Consider the following 16629-nt stretch of genomic DNA (forward strand, 5'->3'; position numbering starts at 1 on the left):
ATTTTTGTAATGAATATTGCATATATTGCCAGGATACTGTGTCAAATGCCCTCTTAATATCGAGAGATAGAAAACATAAAGGGATTTTCCGTTTTTTAGCAATATGTGCCAATAACACTGCCCTGCGTATATTATCGCCTGCCTGTCTATTTGGCATGAAGCCTACTTGATCTCTATGTATTAATTTTCCTATAATGCTATTGAGGCGTTTTGCTATTATTTTTGCTAATAATTTAATATCGAGGTTTAACAAAGAGATAGGCCGATAATTCACACAGGAAGTATCATCAGAAAGGGGTTTTGGGATCATACAAACAATTGCCATTAGTGTTTCTTGCCGAAAAGAATGTCCATCTAGAAGTTTGTTAAAAGTTTCAGTGAGAATGGGAGAGAGTATTTCTGAGAATGTTTTATAGTATAAAGCCGAGTAGCCGTCTGGGCCTGGTCTTTTGTTAAGTTTTAGGTCTTTTATGGCGTTAGCAACTTCATCTATAGTTATAGGCTCATCCAAACTGCTTTTTTGATTCTGGCATAACTCAGGTAAGGTTATTTTTGAGAAGAAGGATTCAGCCTCTGTAGGATTAAATTCATTGTTTGTCTTGTATAAAGTTGCGAGATGTGAGTGAAATTTATGGACTATTTTAACTGGATTACAAGTGTAAACATTTTTTGATAATTTCAAACGTATTGGTTTGAAAGATTTGTTAGTTGAATTTAATGCCCGAGCCAAATATGTACCTGGTTTGTTTGTATTCATGTAGAAATTGTGTTTGGAGCGTTTGAGGGATTTATCAACTGACTCAGTGAGAAATAGATCGTATTCCAATCTAGATTTTTCCAGATGAGATTTTGTAATCTGAGATGGATTATCTTGAAATAATATGTAGGCTGCATTAAAATTGAGTTCTAGTTTTTTTGCTAGATTTTTGCGTTCCCGTTTAAATAGTGCCATTTGTCTTTGTATTGTACCACGCAAGACAGGCGTATGAGCTTCCCACAGTGTTATTGGGGAGATGTCTGTTGTATTATTAATTGATATGTATTCCTTTAAAGCTTGTTCAATGGCCATCTGATGTAGTGGGTGTTTGAGCATTATGTCCTGTAAGTACCACGTTGGGTCATGCGCTTTTGGTATGGCTGAGGCTATAGTAGTGTATACTGCATTATGGTCAGACCACGGAATCGGAATTATATCTGATGCAATAATTTCTGGTATCATTCCTATTGTTAGAAAAATATGATCTATTCTGGTGAAGGTTTGATGAGGGTGCGAGAAATAAGTGAATTTCTTTTTCATTGGGTTACTTTCTCTCCATGAATCTACCAGATTGTATTTGGAAAGAAGTTGAGAAAAAGGTAATCTAGAGGTTATTTTGGATGGTGTAAAAGGTGATTTATCTAGAAATGGGAGGAGGACCTGGTTTGAATCCCCACACATTATCACTGTTCCTATTTTGTGTGTATTAATCACTTGTAATATATGTGAGAGGAATGGTGTAGGTTGTTTGTTAGGAGCGTAGTAGGAAATCACCGTGATTGCTGTATCCATTATATAACCCATGAGTATCAGGTATCTACCTTCTGGGTCTTTAATTTCTGATGATAAGGTGAATGGTGTGGATCGGTGAAATGCAATTCGAGTTCCCCTTTGCTTGGTACAGGCAGAAGCCGTGTAAATTTGTTGATAAAAAGGAGAAATATATTTTGGAGTAGAATCTTTGGTGAAGTGTGTTTCTTGGAGGCATACTATGTGAGCCTTCTTGGTATGGAAAGTACGGAAGGCTTTGGTCCTTTTTTGAGGGACATATATTCCCTGAACATTCAGGGAAAGTATATTCAGTGGTGCCATGGCAATAGATCAAATAGTTTTGACTTACTTTTTGTTATGCAGAGCTGACTGCGCAGATCAACCTGTGTGGACTGAAGAGATGAATAGATAGAAAAGAAACCAGTGAATTCTGGAGTAAAGAGTAAACAAAAAACATATGAGATTAGATGATACATTGTATAAATTATTTTTTGCAAGTAATCACAATTTACCCGTGAAAGAGAATAAATATCTCTCTCAGGGGAATAAGTGCCTTCGTCACACTCCCACATAATATGGTTGGGAGAATGAGGAGGGCTAATGGGGGTACACGGATCTTCCGCTTACAGGAGAGAAGTGCTATGTCAAAAGACATCAAAATGATGTTTCATTAATTGGAGTGCAGAATATAGTTTTTGTTGAAATTATTTATTCCAGGGTGGTTGTATATGGTTAGTCTTGCCCTAGGCTAAATAATTCAGTTAAAAAGGTACTGTTAATAACTTTGGTATTGATGAAGATAGTTTGAATTATTTTGGGATTTTAACCTTTTAGAGTAAACAATTACATATTTTATTCATATGTAACTGTTTAGATATGTTAACTCATAAAATTGAGGTTGTATTGCTTCAGATTAGAATAAACAAAAACATAATTCTAGGAACTAGTTAGGTAATAATATATTTGTTTTAAGAAAAGAAAGAAAAAGCTTCCATTACTTCTGGATTATTGAACATATTTGTCCTAAAAAGTAATAAATCTATTGTTATTACCTGATAATATATAACTGAACAAGAATTTCCTTATTTCACTTATATATTCTAAGGCTATAGAAGTAATAAGAAATATAACTGGAATGTAACATGATCCCACACAGTGTGTGACTATCAGAATGCAGTTACATTCAGTTATAAATATAGTTTTTTTATAGAGAACCATCTCTTAGTATAATAAATGAAGAGATATCAGGAATTAGGATGTCAGTCCATTGAATCTTCTTGGTCCATGGATGATGTGGCATAACGGCCTCTTTTGTGAGAATGATGATTCCCATTTTGTTCTGGAATTTTCTGGGTGCTGCCTGAAGGTGAAGATGATGCCATTCTTCTGCGTGTGGGAGTGTTGCTGCTTGTGGGTTCTGTCAGATTTAATTTTAAAAGGGTTTGCTGTAGTTCATCTGCTGATCTGCTTCTGTAAATTGTACCTTGGTAGTTAAATCTGACTGAAAAGGGGAAGCCCCATTGATACATAATGTTGTGGCGTTGCAGTTCCATTAGTTGGGGTTTCATGGATCGTCTTTTAGTAATAGTAAGTTGGGATAGGTCAGCAAAAATTTGATAATTGTGTCCTTGAAAATTAAGTTCCTTTTTTTCTCTTGCAGCAATTAGTATTTGTTCTTTCGTTCTGTAATAATGAAATTTTGTGATTATATCACGTGGGGGTCCATCTTTCTTTTTGGCTGTGAGGGCTCTGTGTACTCTGTCCAGTTCTAAACGTTCAATAGGGATATCTGACTTTAGTTCTTGTAATAGAGCAGTAATAGTAGATTGCAGGTCTGTCACAGTTTCAGGTATTCCCCTTATGCGCAAGTTTGAACGTCTGACTCTATTTTCGTAATCTTCGAGCTTAGTTTGAAGTATTAAATTCTCTTTTTTTAATTGTTCCAATTCTGTTATATTTTCTTGGGTTGTAATTTCAATTTCATCCATTTTTATTTCTAAGGCTGCGGTGCGGTTTCCCAGCTCTCTTATTTCTTTGGTTAGGCTTTTTGTTATTTGGTCTGAGGTTTGAGGTTTGTTTTAAAGCCTTATGAAGCATCTTTTCAAATTGTAATAATATTACTGGGGATACTGAGGAGGCTTGTGGAGAAGTTTGTGAGAGGATTTGTTCTGTATCTGACTCAAATGGAGAGTCTTGCTGTGACATTTTCTGTCTGTGAGAGCGCCCTGATGCTGTATCTTGTGAGGTGACTGGAGATGCTTCAGCTGCAGTGAGTGCCTGTGAACTCTTTGTGAGATGATTTTTATTTCTGCCACGGTTTCCTCCCAGTACCATATTTCCTGCCCAAACTTTCACAGTTTGTTCCCTGGGGCAAAAAGGTTCAAATGGATACCTTTTGAGCCTGCAGGCTCCGCTTTGTCCTTCTCTTCTCTCCTCAGCGGTGTGGAGCTCTAACAATGCATGTCTGCTCCGCTAGGCTCCGCCTCCTGCCCCCGACCCGCATTGCCATTTTTAATCTTTTTTTGATCACTTTTATTCATATGGTTTTTATCCAATAAATCCCATTTTTTTTTACCTACACTATGTGGAGCTTCCTTTTTTCTTTTTCCATGGCCTTATTTTGAACTGCTGTCTTTGGATTTTCCCGGTCCGGAATTGGAGGACGTATGCAGGAGCTGTTTGACTTCCACCTGTGATCATCGCTACCTTTCGGTGACCGTGGCCTGTGGGATACCATCCCGCTGGATATCACGGGAGATCATCCCCTTATGCCTATTTGATGCACTGCTATACAGTATGTGCGTTGTACGGATCCGGTAAGGGTATCCATTTATACTCATTGGAGATCTATGTGCTGTGGTATCTGCTGTCGCCTTCCCATTTGAGTGCACACACGCCTCCCAGCGTTTACTGTTACCCTCTGTTTGGAGAAGACACCTTTCTTTACCTCACATGTTATGGACTTTCACCATTTGCTGTCCTGGTTTTTTATTTGGACACTCCAATTAAAGCAGGGCTTTTGCCTGGCCTTTCACATTTGATGGTGTTATATGTATATGTTCAATAATTATTTTATTTGTTTTTCACATATATGTCTAGTATATACTGGATACTCCTAGCACTGCACTTTGGTTGGTGACTATTACATCACAGCCTTGCCTATTAAGATACAGTGGCAAATTAGGTATACAGACCCAACAACGCTGTATCCTGGCCTAGGCCGGCAAGGCCCAGGCCTAGGGCAGCACTTTGCAGGGGGGCAGCACGGAAAGAGTCCCCGCCAGTCTTATGGGGCGGACTGGGCTGAGAGGCAAATTAGTCTAGCCCCATAAAGCGCCTGTACTGCTTCGGGTATGCGGGCGGCTAGCATTCCGTAACTCGAGGGGGGTGTCGCTTCTAATTTTGACTGTCCTATCATCCTGGACCACAAACCTTTCTTACTGTGCTATATGTTTTCTGCTGCACCATTGGCATGGTTATATCTTCTTAGTCCTCTCTATAAAATGATCAGAAATTTGTGCTTAAATTAGAACTATAGGCAACACTTTTATTTTTTCATTTTGGATAGAATAAGGGAGGGTTATAGCCCCTGTCAGTTTATTTTTTACCATCCCTGTCCCATTGCAGAGATTTCCCTTCACTTCCTGCCCCAAAGCCAAACAGGAAGTGAGAGGAAATCTATGCAAATTAAGGGAATCCATTACTCCCGAACTAGTGTCCCCACGCAAAAATTTCAGGGCGGGTCTTAAACAGCAAGGGGTGTGGCCTTGACAGGAAGGGGTGGGTCATATTTAAATTGAGGGGTGCACGAATTTAGTCAGGTCTAGGGCAGCACAAAACCTAAATACACTACTGTACAGACCCCAAGACTGTTGATGAACTGGTGTCTCTTTTGGAGTGACATATGGCTTCAAAGGACTATCTGCAGGATCTGCCTACTAAGGCAAATGGAAACAGGAAAAAATCAAGCAAAACTGTCCCCTTTTGTCCGAGGGGTAAACTATTTCCCAGGGCTGCACACCTGTACATCAATATTAGGGCAGACACAGGGGTTTATTTACGAAAGGCAAATCCACTTTGCACTACAAGTGCAAAGTGCACTTGAAATTGCACTGAAAGTGCACTTGGAAGTGCAATCGCTGTAAATCTGAGGGGTAGATCTGAAATGAGGGGAAGTTCTGCTGATTTTATCATCCAATCATGTGCAAGCTAAAATGCTGTTTTTTATTTTCCATGCATGTCCCCCTTGGATCTACGGTCACTGCACTTTCAGTGCAATTTCAAGTGCACTTTGCAATTGTAGTTTGCACTTGTAGTGCAAAGTAGATTTGCCTTTCATAAATAACCCCCACAATCTCCCCGTTGGATTTGTAAGATAGTATAAAACAGTAGAACTGTAAAATAGTCTTGGAATTATGACAAGAAGATTTTGCTTTTGTGTCCCCAAGAACTACCATTGCCAGTAGATTACTCAGTCCACCAGATTATATAGAAAAATTGAAAATCTTTGAGGAATATGGATTTTCTTGGTACCACCATAGACATCACACACACAATTTCTGTTAAAAATATTAAAAGTAATTACAAAATTACAAAAATTACTTTAAAATAAATCCAATGATCAAGACATTACAAATTTAAATACTAATCCAAGATCCTACCTCCCTAATAGCTGAAATGCAGTTCCTATGTTCTGTCAGATAAACATAATTGATATATCTCAATAATTATTCATGATCAACAACGCAGGGGAACATGCATTCAGCCAATGTTTCTCAACATGTTTCACAGTAATATGCCGCTTCCTCATGAGGTTAGGGAGCATAAGGTGCCCAGGGGCGCAGGACAGACTGGCCAGCGCAGAAACGAGGGATCAGAGGGACACATCCCTCCCTAGGTGGACATGGGAGCAGTATTGACAAAGTAAGAATAAAAGCACAGTTCAGCTATACTGAAGAGTAAATAAATGGAGGGACAATGCATCAGGGACTTTGAAAAGATGAGGCTGAAATCCACTTTAGTCAAAAGCATCCTAAGTATACAGTATACAGGCATGACAGATTATAATACATCAGATCCAAAGAGGTCTCCAATTACAAATGCAAATGTCAAAATAGGGTGTCCCGCCAGACATGTATATACCATCTTGCCATACAATGATTCTATAGGAAAATTAAATATCACTTATGGGTGGTACCAGCAAGACCAACAGTGGAAAGTCTTTATAAAAATGAATAGAGATTCTTCTGTACAACCGTAAAAGAAGCAGTACCCTTCAGGGAAATTTCCCATAGAGAGGCTGTGTGGCTCCCAAAGGCTGCACAGTAAAGAATTCCACTGAACATGGACCGTTAAGTACAAGGCCAATGTCATATTGGTGATTTTTAGCAGCTACCAAAATGCTCTTCTTCGAGTTTTTATGGTAGGAAAAAAATTCATGGAACTCAGTGAAAAGTCTGTGGGGGTTATTTACTAAAGGCAAATCCACTTTGCACTACAAGTGCAAACTACAAGTGTAAAGTGCTCTTGAAATTGCACTGAAAGTGCAATTGAAAGTCCAGTCGCTGTAGATCTGAGGGGGACATGCAAGGAAAATAAAAAACAGCATTTTAGCTTGCACATGATTAGATAATAAAATCAACAGAGCTTCTCCTCATTTCAGATCTACCCCTCAGATTTACAGCGACTGCACTTCCAAGTGCACTTTCAGTTCAATTTCAAGGGCACTTTGCACTTGTAGTGCAAAGGGGATTTGCCTTTCGCAAATAACCCCCTATGTCACTAAAGTGATTTGTAGCCCAGCAATTGACTTTGTGCAGTGTTAAAGCTATTATCAGAACTGTCATCTCCAGTAGTTATTCATGTATATTAAATTCAGCTGCTAATGACCAGTGATTCGTAGCTACATAAATAAGTATTATAGTAATTTGCGGTAGCAACTAACAACAACAAAGTTGCTAATGTGACATGGCCCGCATGAGAAAAGACTGTATTTGAAGTGCAAGTATCATTTATGCTGAGACTGTGTATAAAGCTTCATACACAAGTGGTGATAGCTAAAGGTAGCTACATAGAAATTACCGTATTTATCGGCGTATAACACGCACCGGCGTATAACACGCACCCCAATTTAGGAGGGAATTTTAAGGGAAAAAAAACTTTTAGGAGGGAAGTTGAAGGGAAAAAAAACTTACATTTAAATGCCCATAATTGCAGCCTTCTCAGTGCAGCCTTCCCCAGTGCAGCCTTGTCAGTGCAGCCTTGTCAGTGCAGCCTTCCCCAGTGTCCATTGCAGCCTTATCCCAGTGCAGCCTTGCCCCAGTGCAGCCTTCCCCAGTGCAGACTTGTCAGTGCAGCCATGTCAGTGCAGCCATGTCAGTGCAGCCATGTCAGTGCAGCCTTGTCAGTGCAGCCTTGTCAGTGCAGCCTTCCCCAGTGCAGCCTTCTCAGTGCAGCCTTCCCCAGTGCAGCCATGTCAGTGCAGCCATGTCAGTGCAGCCTTCCCCAGTGCAGCCTTGTCAGTGCAGCCTTCCCCAGTGCAGCCTTGTCAGTGCAGCCTTCCCCAGTGCAGCCTTCCCCAGTGCAGCCTTCCCCAGTGCAGCCTTTCCCAGTGCAGCCTTTCCCAGTGCAGCCTTCCCCAGTGCAGCCTGTCCCTGCTTCAAAATCGCCGACCGCGATTTGAAAATGGCACCGAGTATTTTCGGATAGCTCCGCTCGGGACTACGAGTGGAGCCGAAAGTAAACGAGAGCCGCCGGAAAGAGCCGAGGACCGGCTCTGTGTATTTCGGCGCCAGCGGCGCCATTTTCAAATCGCGGTCGGCGATTTTAACGTTTTGACAGCTCCAGATCGCAGGGCATCGGCGTATAACACGCACCTGCGACTTTCCCCTGATTTTAAGGGGAAAAAAGTGCGTGTTATATGCCGATAAATACGGTAAATATTTCAGGGATTTCAAAAGTGCTCACGTTAGTATCATACCAGTAAAATAGCAGTGGGAACTTATGTGCAGCACCCTCTTAGGTTGCTAGGTATATTTAGTTATAAGGTATAAGGTATATTTAGTTTTTGGCTCATTTTGTAATCAAGGGAGCAATAATTGTTTGGTATGGTCTGCTAAGGGTTTCACTGCTTCCCCTTGCCTCGAGAAGAAGTTTATGGAGGTTAGCGAGGTAGAATTCAAATAGCCTGAATATTGATCAAGGTCTAGCCAATTCCTGGGGAGGTGTAACCAGATGATGACTGTGAAGCTGATAATTATTCTGAAACTCTACAAAAACTGTCTTTCCCCAGGAAGGAGAGTTCCCAGCGTCAGGGGGTGTTGATGCTCATGAGGCAGCCTAATGCCGCGTACACATGAGCGGACTTTCCGGCAGACTTGGTCCAGGGGACCGGACTCCGTCGGACAATTCGATTGTGTGTGGGCTCCAGCGGACTTTTTTTTCCAAAAGTCCGACGGACCTAGAAATAAAACATTTTTCAAATCTTTCCGACAGACTCGAGTCCGGTTGAAAAATCCGCTCGTCTATATGCTAGTCCAACAGACAAAAAACTACGCTAGGGCAGCTATTGGCTACTGGCAATCAATTTCCTTATTTTAGTCAGGTCGTACGTCATCACGTACAAATCCGTCGGACTTTTGTGTGATCATGTGTAGGCAAGTCCGTTTGTTCGAAAATCTGTCGGAAGTCCATCAAAAGTCCGTCGGAAAGACCGTCAGACCAGTCTGGTCGAAAAGTCTGCCCGTGTGTACGCAGCATTAGGATTAGGTAGCTTTTCTGTAAGGTTCTGGGAGCTGCAGTGCTGGGGCCCAGAAGCAGCTTGGATCTGAGATTTCTTTATGGGATCTGGTCTAGAGAAGGAAGGAATGAGTGGGGTCCGGAGGAAGCTGGAATGAGGCAATGGTCCAGGGAACTTGTAAGACCTGTGACTGTTTAGTGTTCTGAAGTTGCACTGGGTACCAGCAGTTATACATTGGAACAAGGTAACCAGATACCAGAGTGATTTTGCCATGATTTGTTCACAGTTGCTTAACAAGAAGACTGTTCTCTAATTGCTAAGTACTAAATGTTTTGGAGTAGCCCATGGGTAGCACTACATAAGTTTAGTAGGTCCACGGATGAAACAGAAACTGTGTTTTATACTGCCTGGCTGTAGCCTTGCTGTTCTGTAACAGTACATGGAATAACATAGGTTCTCAGGAAATGTCAGTTCAGGCTTATCTCATTTCCCTGCACAAACCACTTCTTCCTGGAGGTTATGGCCATGCACTTCTGAGAACAGTGGACAGAAACATATGTTCCCATCATAAAAATAATAATGGCATAGTATATAAAAACAATGCATTATCATTCCCTGTTTTAGAGAACGGAACAAGATCATTTAACAGCAAGTCATCATTGTGACTTAAAATCGGATACATTTCAAGCTGTTCACTAGCCTAACAAATGCCCATAAAGCTATTGTACTAAAACAATGAAACATAATAAAATGCATTCACTTTAAGCCTCATGCACACAGGATGTCAAAATCACTGCTTTTACAGGGGTTTTATTTATTTTATTTTTTTTGCCTCTAAACGCTTCTCTATGTTAGCTTATGTGTCCATGCACACATAAGCGTTTAGAGGCAGAAAAAAAACCCATGTACGCTTTCAGAAAGGGAGCATTTGGACGAAAAGTATGCTACATGTTTGCGAGTTAATCCATTCTGTTGGCCAAAATACATTAATATTTCGGCTAATAGAATGCATTAACATGTCAAAAGTGCAAACACGCATAAACATGCATGAATGCATATGCAAAATGTGGCTTTTTTTAAAGCTTCATTTTCCTCCCCTGAAGCAAAGGCAAAAGCATCCAGGGAAGGAGAAAAAAAATGTCCTTTGTGCATGAGGCCTAAGAATTATGTTCATGCCAGAGTTATTTGTATCTGGAAGCTTCTTATTCGATTCAGGCTGTCAAGAAAAATTCCAATAAAAAATTATCTAGGAAAATGCAGTACTGTTTTCAGGTGTATATGAGTTGTCAGTAGCCTTGTGCAGTCCCAGTACCTGAAAGGTCAATCCACCCAAGAGCGATATTTTAGTATTTCAGTTTTGGCTAGGTATAGAACAGTTAAACCAATCAACAGTTTCTTAGATTTCTCAGGGGCTCTGCTGTGGTCCATAGATGGTATATACTCTATGTGTGGGATAGTTAAACCACCTAAAAGTTTTTTATGTCTCTTAGGAACATTTACTCTTCATTTACACATGTGCAATGACCTGCATCTTTTTGCACTCGATCAACAATTGTTTTATACTGTATGTACCTAATACACACCAAACCATTGGTATAATGTGTGGTGCAGCGCAGTACAGAAAAATGCAGCATATCTGACACCGCATGCCACCACACTGCAGCGCAACGCACCCGGCTGCTGTGCACAGACATGAATGAAGTGTCTGCACTTCTGCTGTGACCATTACTAAGGCTTCCTGCTATCCTGTTGGAATTTTGTTTATTTTCTATTAAAGAGAATGCAACAAGAGGAGCTGAAACACACAAAGGTTTAAAAAATCCCCACAACACCTTGGATGACAGGAGTCAGGAATAATGACGCTAAAATCTCACTGTCAGAGTATCCAAGAGGCTAGGAGCTGTCTAAGCCCACCATGCTCTACCTATAATTAACACATCACTTTTAAGTGGAGTATCCCTTCAAAGCACCATAATGTTTTATTTTCTTATGCATGTAGTGCTGATGATTTTCGTGTAGCATTTTCGAGAACTATTCAGTCATACAGATTCATTTACCAATCACTGATTTGGTGTGTGTTATATATCGTAAGCAAAGGTGGTGAATACAATGAATACAAGTTTATGTATCATCATTGCATTAATTGTTCACTTAACAAAGGTTTTCCACCCCAGTTAGGACTGATTTCCATGCATGATTTTGAATATAATCTGGTTATGAGCCATTTGATATGTCAGTGCTCTCTCTGTTCTTTGCCCTTTGAATATGTCAACTGAGTAAATACAAGGTATCTGAATGCAGAGGGACAAGTTGCATAATACAAACAAACATTTTTGTTCAGAAATCGCCATCTCTATGTAGTCTGTAGTCCCTTCCTTTCCATTGCAATAGGTGTCAAACTATTTAGGCTGTCAATGGCTTCTAATGATATATGGCTTTAACAGAGGGGACTGTCCGCTTTCTTTTCAGCATTTTGTTCTCAGGGCAGGAATTTCCTAATTTCCCTTAGCAAGCTGCAGCTTGAACTCGTGACTCTCATTGTCACATCAGCTACACAAAGAAAATAGAAAGATATCATTAACTAAGATCACAGAATGGCTGGACAGACATACCTGATCATTCTTACATTTCTACCTGTCGTTCTCCTGGAACAGCCACAGAATGGTAAGAATATCTCTTATTTGAATGTGTTGGGTGCCTTGGGTGACACTTTAGTATCACTTATTGTGTGGAAGATGGTATATAGTGCCAAAAAAAAAAAACTTCTGCTGGTGTACATTACCCATAAAAGTCTTCTAATAGTTTATACATCACCCATAAAAATCTTCTGATGGTGTACATTACCCATAGAAGTCTTCTAATAGTTTATATCACACATAAAAATCTTCTGATGGTGTACATTACCCATAGAAGTCTTCTAATAGTTTACACATAAAAATCTTCCGATTGTATACATTGCCTATAAAAGAAGTAATGGTATGAACAGGTTTTCACATGATTTTAATTATTTACCATGAATAAAAGTCTGATATATATGGACATAAAACAATTGCAGCAGACTTTAAGATATTTGAAAACGGACTGGAAAGTCTTTGCTACCGAATAAACTGAGATAGGACTGCAGCCTACTGCAGAGCAGTACCAACCATTGTATATTTATTGAATGTGAGATGAATAAATAATTGTCTGGGGGTCTGGTCACAACCCTAGAGTGTTCTTCTGTTACAATTAAAAAAAAAGCATAAAATGTAAGTCAGAAGTGAATTCTCAATCATGTTATAGTACTGTTGCATATATTTAACGTTTGAATAGAGTAGAGTTCTGCAATGCGTCAGAAAATTTACTAAAATATATGTGTAAGTTTAATTCTTGAGATTGAAACCTATACACCTATAATTACCAATAAAATCAATATAAAACTGTAATAGATGCATACGGTACATATGTAAATACATACAGAGACCTTACAGATATTTACATTTTGCTATGTGATATGTTGTCTGTTACTGGACAAGGCCATGTGCAATGCCTAATGCGACGGTTGATAATCAGTTATTAGAATGAAAATCCTTTGATTCAGATTAGCTTTGTCTCAATACATTTGCTAAACTAGCTTTAGGATACTTGTACAAGTACTAACTAAGCCTAATATTAAAGTGATAATAAACCCTCCGTTTTTAAAGCACTTTTAGCAGCTGATTTAATAATTTATAGAGTAGGCATCTTCTTTATCTTTTAATCCTTGTCTGTGTGCCAGTTTCAGCTGGTACCATAACCATTGCCCCAGGTTTCCTGTTTCAGGTTGGCTTCTTTCTCTTGCAGCATCTGATGGAGCCATCCTTGCATGCAGGGACTAGAGTTGTGTCTCCCTACACTGTGTGTATCAATATAAACACATAGCTATAGGGCACTCCCTTGCTTCCCCTATCCCCCCCCCCCCCGCCTTTCTCCAAACTAACAGACTGGCTAGAGACTGCCCTTCCCTGTGAAGACTGGAAGTTCAGGGAAGCATCACTGTATAAGCAGCAGCTAGAAGCATTGAAAGTTGTAAACTGCAAGTGCTGGGGTAAGAATCCTAACAAATCATTTACTGGAGAATGTTTATTTTATTGTGCTTAATATGTTAAACTATAAAATGTTGAGTGCTTAATGCTACTTAAAATAAAATGTATTACTCCACTTAAGTGTACGTTTTATAAATATAAATAGATATGTACATTAATAGATTTTCACACAGAACCTTTCCCAGCCTCTTGGAAGGTAAAAATGTATTGGGTAATAAAAAATAGCATTTCCGCGTCTATAGAATATTTGCATTTATCACTGATCCGTGAACTCCTCCTACTTGTAAGAAATTAGGTAGGTTGGAGTTTGGACCAGTGTGAATGGAAGAGTATGTTATCACTGGCATGATTTATGTTATCATTACTTGCATGACTGTTAATATTAGCCTATGGGGATTGAATTATGGGATGTGCCATTTTAAATGGGCAAGTTCCAGAGATGTTGTCCTGATTCTGGATTCACTAACCCAGTGGGCCTGGAACAAGAATAATTGACATCTGTAGAATCTGCACCCTTGAAAACAAATTGGCAATGAAAGCTATCATATTTTTTCTCACTAGGGATCACCAATATGGAAAAAAGACATCAGAGGTTTTAAGTTCAGCACATCTTTAAGTAGATATTTTTTTAAAGAGAGTACAGCTTTCAATTGATAACATGTGTGAAAACACCAACAGATGCTAACCATATCCTATTTCCCACAATTCGCCTTGTAGTCTTTAAGGAAAGCTGTACTAAGAGAGATGCAGAGTATGTCTTTACTGGCCTTTTTCTGGAAATGCTACTTTCTGGGCTTCTGACCTGGAAAAACCATACCGATTAAGCCTTATGTTGCTGGGCTTTTCCATAGGAATGTAAAGCCCACCAAGTCAAATGCAGATCAGAAATAAGTGATCTGAAGGTCTAATGCACCTGTCAATTAATTATGAATTCTGAAAGATCTCAGAAACGTCTCAAACTGATGTCAAATTGATGCCATTAACACAAGCCCGTAAACAACAATGGCCCTTTAAAAAAAGAGTGAAGTTATAATACCTGATCTTTTTCCAGGTTGGAGCATATACAGATCTTAGTGTGAACCCATGAGATTTGGCCTGTTAGGAAGCTGTCACCTCTACTGTGCCAATTGTAAGTGGCCGAGACATTCCCCCCCCCCCCCCCGCAGCTGTATGTATACATGCCACTTGCATCCATGTGGCTCTGGGGGGGGATTCCTCGTTTAGTTATGATTGGCACAGCATCCTAGTGAGTTCGTTCACGTGGGTTTGGACTAGGATCTCAACACGCCCAAGCTCATCCCTATTAGGAAGTATTGAAACCCATGGATCAGTATGACAGCCAAGTAATTAGTATTTTCAAAAGCAGAGTTCAAGAATTTTAATCTGCATATTTCTTTAGTAGAGGATGTGTTCTATTCTAAGATGAAGACTTGTCCAGTGGCACCACCTCACTTCAACTCTAGGACAGTATGCAGTTTTTGTATATACTTCTTTCCACAGAACTTACAGGAAAGTTCAATGTCTGACAAAAGTATGCTTGAATTTGTTGGAGTAAACCTCTAATAATGTACATGACTCTCGAAGTAACAGACATTCTTGACTTGCAGTTTTTGTGAATCATGACACGGCACACAGCATTTTGGGGAGGTTCAAGCGAGCAAATTCGGGTTTTGAAGAATTTAAAAAGGGAAATCTGGAAAGAGAGTGTCGTGAGGAAACCTGCAGCTACGAGGAAGCTCGGGAGATTTTTGAGGATGATGTGAAAACTGTAAGGATTGCTTCGCTTGCATGTCTGCTATTTTGTTAAACCCTTCCTCAAAGACTCTAGGGAAATATAAATCATTTAACACTTTTTGCAGAGAATTTTAAAATACTGATGTTGCACCTCCAGAAAATCCAGTAAAAATGTTTTGCCTGAAGAATCCCATTATCTTCTGTTGAAGATTCTGTTAATACAACCTGGTGTAATGTGTTACACTTTGTTACCGGTAATAGCTTGTCCTTCATGTACAGAACAGTTACTTTTCATGGATAAAATAATCTTCTTATAGTTTGATAATTTCTGCAGATTTCCTTGTGTATTTCCAGTTCTCTAAAAATGTTATGCAAAGAAGCAGAACCTGATCATCCACAGGGCAACCTAGGCAAAAGCCTATGGCGTAGTGGATATCCAGGGTGTCGAGCTAAAACCTGCATGGTCCTTCATGGTCATTGATGAGCATGTACATGCTCATCAAAGCCCGGAACTAGGCACAGTCGTCGTCATGTGAAAGGCAACATTAAAGCAGACCCCAGCTTAGGGATGAGCAATACAGTTTGCAGAAGTGTGATGCACACTGTTCCCTTGTAAGATGGTCTGTCCCCTGTTCTGCACACCTTTTCTCGATGAATGTTGCATTTAGGAAGGACACCACTGAGCCTTTGCCCTCTCCACTAGTCCAGCATATCTCTGCCACCTCACTCCCAGTAACAGAATGGGGTCCCACCGTGCACTCGAGTGGATCTCATGCATGCACTTAACTCCTCACTCTCCTGTACCCTGTGGCTGGATATATGGGGTCTCTATACAGTGGATCCAGTCCCAGTTACCTTTGTGGGAACCAACCTCTAGGGAGGGAGGCAGAATACCGATCCCCTCGCTACTGGAACACTTAGCCTGGTACCGCTTCTTGCTGTCTGGCTGCTATTCACTTCTCACCAGTTCATGATTACATGAACTGATTACATGAATTGATTGGCAACTACTCTCCTGATCGAACTCTCCTTCTGAGTTAACCCTTGTAGTAGCCTTCCTCCTGTACTGTGTGTGTGCTTTACAGGCCTGTTCTTCTAGATACGCCATTTTCCACCATGCACCCATTTAAATAACTTCAGACCAGATATGAAACAGTTAATGAAACTTTACCGATCATTCAGCAGCCCAATTCAACAGTACATGAAACAGAGTTCCACCCTAACTTACTAATGTAGGCTGCCCAGGTTCATACCTTCTCCAAAGAAAGTCCATTTAGTTAAATTTTTAAGAAAGATGAGGGCAACAGGATCAGAGTAGACACCACATCCCAATTTTTATGAAGAATACATAGAAAGAGGAAAACTGCAGGACTTTAAAGGTGTCAAAAAATAGAAAGATAGAATTATTATAAAAAATATACTTTATTTGTAACAATAAAAAATTATCATAAAAATTCTTTGTTGTATTGCCAATTCAATTCATATACACGTACAGACACTACCGCTCTACATGTTTCGCTTCGAATGAGCTTCTTCAGGAAATTCTAGAGTGCTTTATGAATTGG

At 39.9% G+C, this 16629-nt stretch overlaps 1 protein-coding gene across 1 annotated transcript in view; it reads left to right on the forward strand.

Moving 5' to 3' along the window:
• Positions 1–11587: 11587 nt before the first annotated feature.
• The window catches only part of F10 (coagulation factor X), a 37770-nt gene continuing 32728 nt past the window's right edge, over positions 11588–16629 (forward strand). Inside the window, exons 1-2 of the mRNA XM_073614536.1 lie at positions 11588–11930; positions 14938–15098. Of these exons, the coding sequence (XP_073470637.1) occupies positions 11861–11930; positions 14938–15098 (231 nt within the window). The 5' untranslated portion in view covers positions 11588–11860. The remainder of the gene's footprint in view (positions 11931–14937; positions 15099–16629) is intronic.

This window comes from Aquarana catesbeiana, linkage group LG02, assembly GCF_042186555.1.
Source record: "Aquarana catesbeiana isolate 2022-GZ linkage group LG02, ASM4218655v1, whole genome shotgun sequence".
NCBI classification, from domain to species: Eukaryota; Metazoa; Chordata; class Amphibia; order Anura; family Ranidae; genus Aquarana; species Aquarana catesbeiana.